Raw genomic sequence first — 2,500 nt, 5'->3', positions numbered from 1 at the left:
TAAACAAACAAGCCAAAAAATATATAAAAATTAAAAATATGAAATACAGCACGGGTAACCAGACTAGAGGCACAAATCTACCAAGAGGGGAGGAAAAGAGAAATACAGGGGATCTCATAGGATTATGTACACCATTTTAAGCTTAAGTATTGTGTTCCCTTCATAAATTCGGAGTTCATGTTTTTCTAAAGAAAAGTGCTAATCACATCCACTTTTTTCACTTCGTATACCATTTTTAAAAAAAACACGACAAAAGAACCTTTTAAAAAACGACAAGAAAATTTACAAATACAATGGACTAGATATGAAGACACACAGAGGCAAACAAAAATGATCTATCTTTGATCCTAAATAGACATTGAATAGGTAGATTTATTTTCCATTTTTTTGTTGTTGTTGTACAAAAGAAAAAGCGAGAAATGTTAATATAGGTAGTTTTCCAAGAGTCAAGAAACAGAAGAGATCATCCATTCCGTTGGCTTGGATGTACTTCGTTTCGTTTCTTGTCTAAATGTACAGTCTTTATTCGTTTTTTTTTTTTAATCTCCTTCACTCTTCTTCATCTTCTTCGGCGTCTGGTTTTTCCTGGCTGTTGGAGCCTGGGCCCGCCAGTTTGTTTTCCTTTTTCCATTTCATGCGCCTGTTCTGGAACCAGATTTTGATCTGTCTCTCTGTCAGACACAAGGCGTGGGCGATCTCGATACGTCGCCGCCTGGTCAAGTAGCGGTTGTAGTGGAATTCCTTCTCCAGCTCCAGCGTCTGGTACCTGGTGTAGGTCTGCCGGCCTCGCTTTCTGTCAGTCCCTGTTTGGAAAAGGAAAGGAAAGAAAGACCCCATTAATTCAATTTAGTGGGCTTGATATGTATTCTGTTTTTTAATAGAACATTTACCTTTGGAGTCCTAGTATCCTGAACAAAGGTGTTAAAGTTAGCATTTTTTGTAAAGCTATTCATAAATAAGAAGGAAGGAAGGAAGGAAGGAAGGAAGGAAGGAAGGAAGGAAGGAAGGAAGGAAGGAAGGAAGGAAGGAAGGAAGGAAATATATATAACATAACCCAAAAATATTCTACATTGCTTCAATCACCATAATGCATATTTTTTGAAAAGTCACCTCCTGTTTCAACTCTATAGTCTCAAAATAGGTCCCTCTGGATAGACCGACCTGTGGATGGACTTCTTTCCCAGTCGACGTTCATTGGATGACCGTTTATGGGATTCCATTGGCCACAGAGGGGCTTGGGGGGTGTCTGCTTTATGTCCTCTTCCACCTCGAAGAACGTTTCTTCCGATGTGTGTATATACATAACGGGTGAATACTTATATACAATGCACAGGGTGGGTTATTTACCTTCTCTTAACCGTGGCCCTATTCAGTCTTCTTAGTGAGGCCAAAACTGAACAGTACGCATTCGAAGGAAGCATTTCCCTGGCATTTATTCCTACATCTGGTCGGCTTTTCCCTCCCAGTAGCTGTAAACTGCAATAATTTAATAATAATGCGCGTGTAATCTCGTTTCCTTCCTAGTTCAGATTGTATGCATGTTTTAAGTGACTGGAGAGGAAAAATGTCTTTGTTGTCTTTCCCGTTAGGGAATTCGGAAGCTGGATAAGTCGGTCGAAATGGGAATTCCTTCAACCAAGAGTCACGTCTCTGACCACAGCTATTTACTCGACTGTCCAAAGAATATCGGGTTTTTTAAACCAGCGATCCGCCGTCGTCAAACCCCTCCCCCCGTCGTTTCTTGGAGTCCTCTTGTGGATCCTGCAAAAACAGGCTTGGCCCTGTTTGCTTGTGAACAGAGAAAAGTTTTACTTTTTGATTTTTCCACGCCATCCAAAAACCAGCCTACACCGTTCATCCAAAACAGGACTGGAGCTTTTTTTTGGGGGGGGGTGTTGCTTACGGGAGGAGGTGTGGGGGGACGGACAGTGATGGTCTTCTGTTTATGAAAGGGACATTAGAAAAGCCAGTCCGGCTGTAAAAAAGGGGGGGCGGATAAGACGTCTGTGGAATGCGGGGCTGTAAAATCTGTTCAAGGGAGCGCCATAAACTTCTCTTGAATGGGGAGACGCATTCTCCTGCTCGCCAACGGAATCTCCCAGATCTATCCCAAGACCAGACAAGAAAGATGAAAGGAAAAGTTGCGAGGGGAGGGGATGAGGCGAGAAAGGACTATCTGGAAGGCCGATTTAATGCTGAGAACTGGCAAAGAATCCGGGGAGTCGAGAGAATGTTCCCTCCTCAAACTGCACTGCGCTGGAGACATCGGGACTCTTCCCCGAGCCTCCGGCCGCCCTGTCCCGCCACCAGCAGCCCCTCTTAAAAAAAAACAACCATGGAGGAAACGAAAGGATTATTCCTAAATTGGTGTCCTCCAGCTCCACACACACATTTAAAAAAAAAAATCTGGACTTTGATCAATCATCTGTAAACTACATTTATAAATCAGGTCATATTAGAAAGCGAAACACCTTTAGTCTTGATGGCACCCCCCTTCCCT

The 2,500-nt window shown here is 42.8% G+C and overlaps 1 protein-coding gene across 1 annotated transcript in view; it reads right to left on the bottom strand.

Moving 5' to 3' along the window:
- Nucleotides 1-549: 549 nt before the first annotated feature.
- The window catches only part of LOC107113309 (homeobox protein Hox-B7-like), a 4,685-nt gene continuing 2,734 nt past the window's right edge, over nucleotides 550-2,500 (bottom strand). Inside the window, exon 2 of the mRNA XM_015414626.1 lies at nucleotides 550-803. Within this exon, the coding sequence (XP_015270112.1) occupies nucleotides 550-803 (254 nt within the window). The remainder of the gene's footprint in view (nucleotides 804-2,500) is intronic.

This window comes from Gekko japonicus, unplaced genomic scaffold (assembly GCF_001447785.1).
Source record: "Gekko japonicus isolate JY-2015 unplaced genomic scaffold, Gekko_japonicus_V1.1 scaffold798, whole genome shotgun sequence".
Lineage (NCBI taxonomy): Eukaryota > Metazoa > Chordata > Lepidosauria > Squamata > Gekkonidae > Gekko > Gekko japonicus.
The sequence above is the reverse complement of the archived record's forward strand: the minus strand, read 5'-3'. Positions and strand labels throughout refer to the sequence as shown.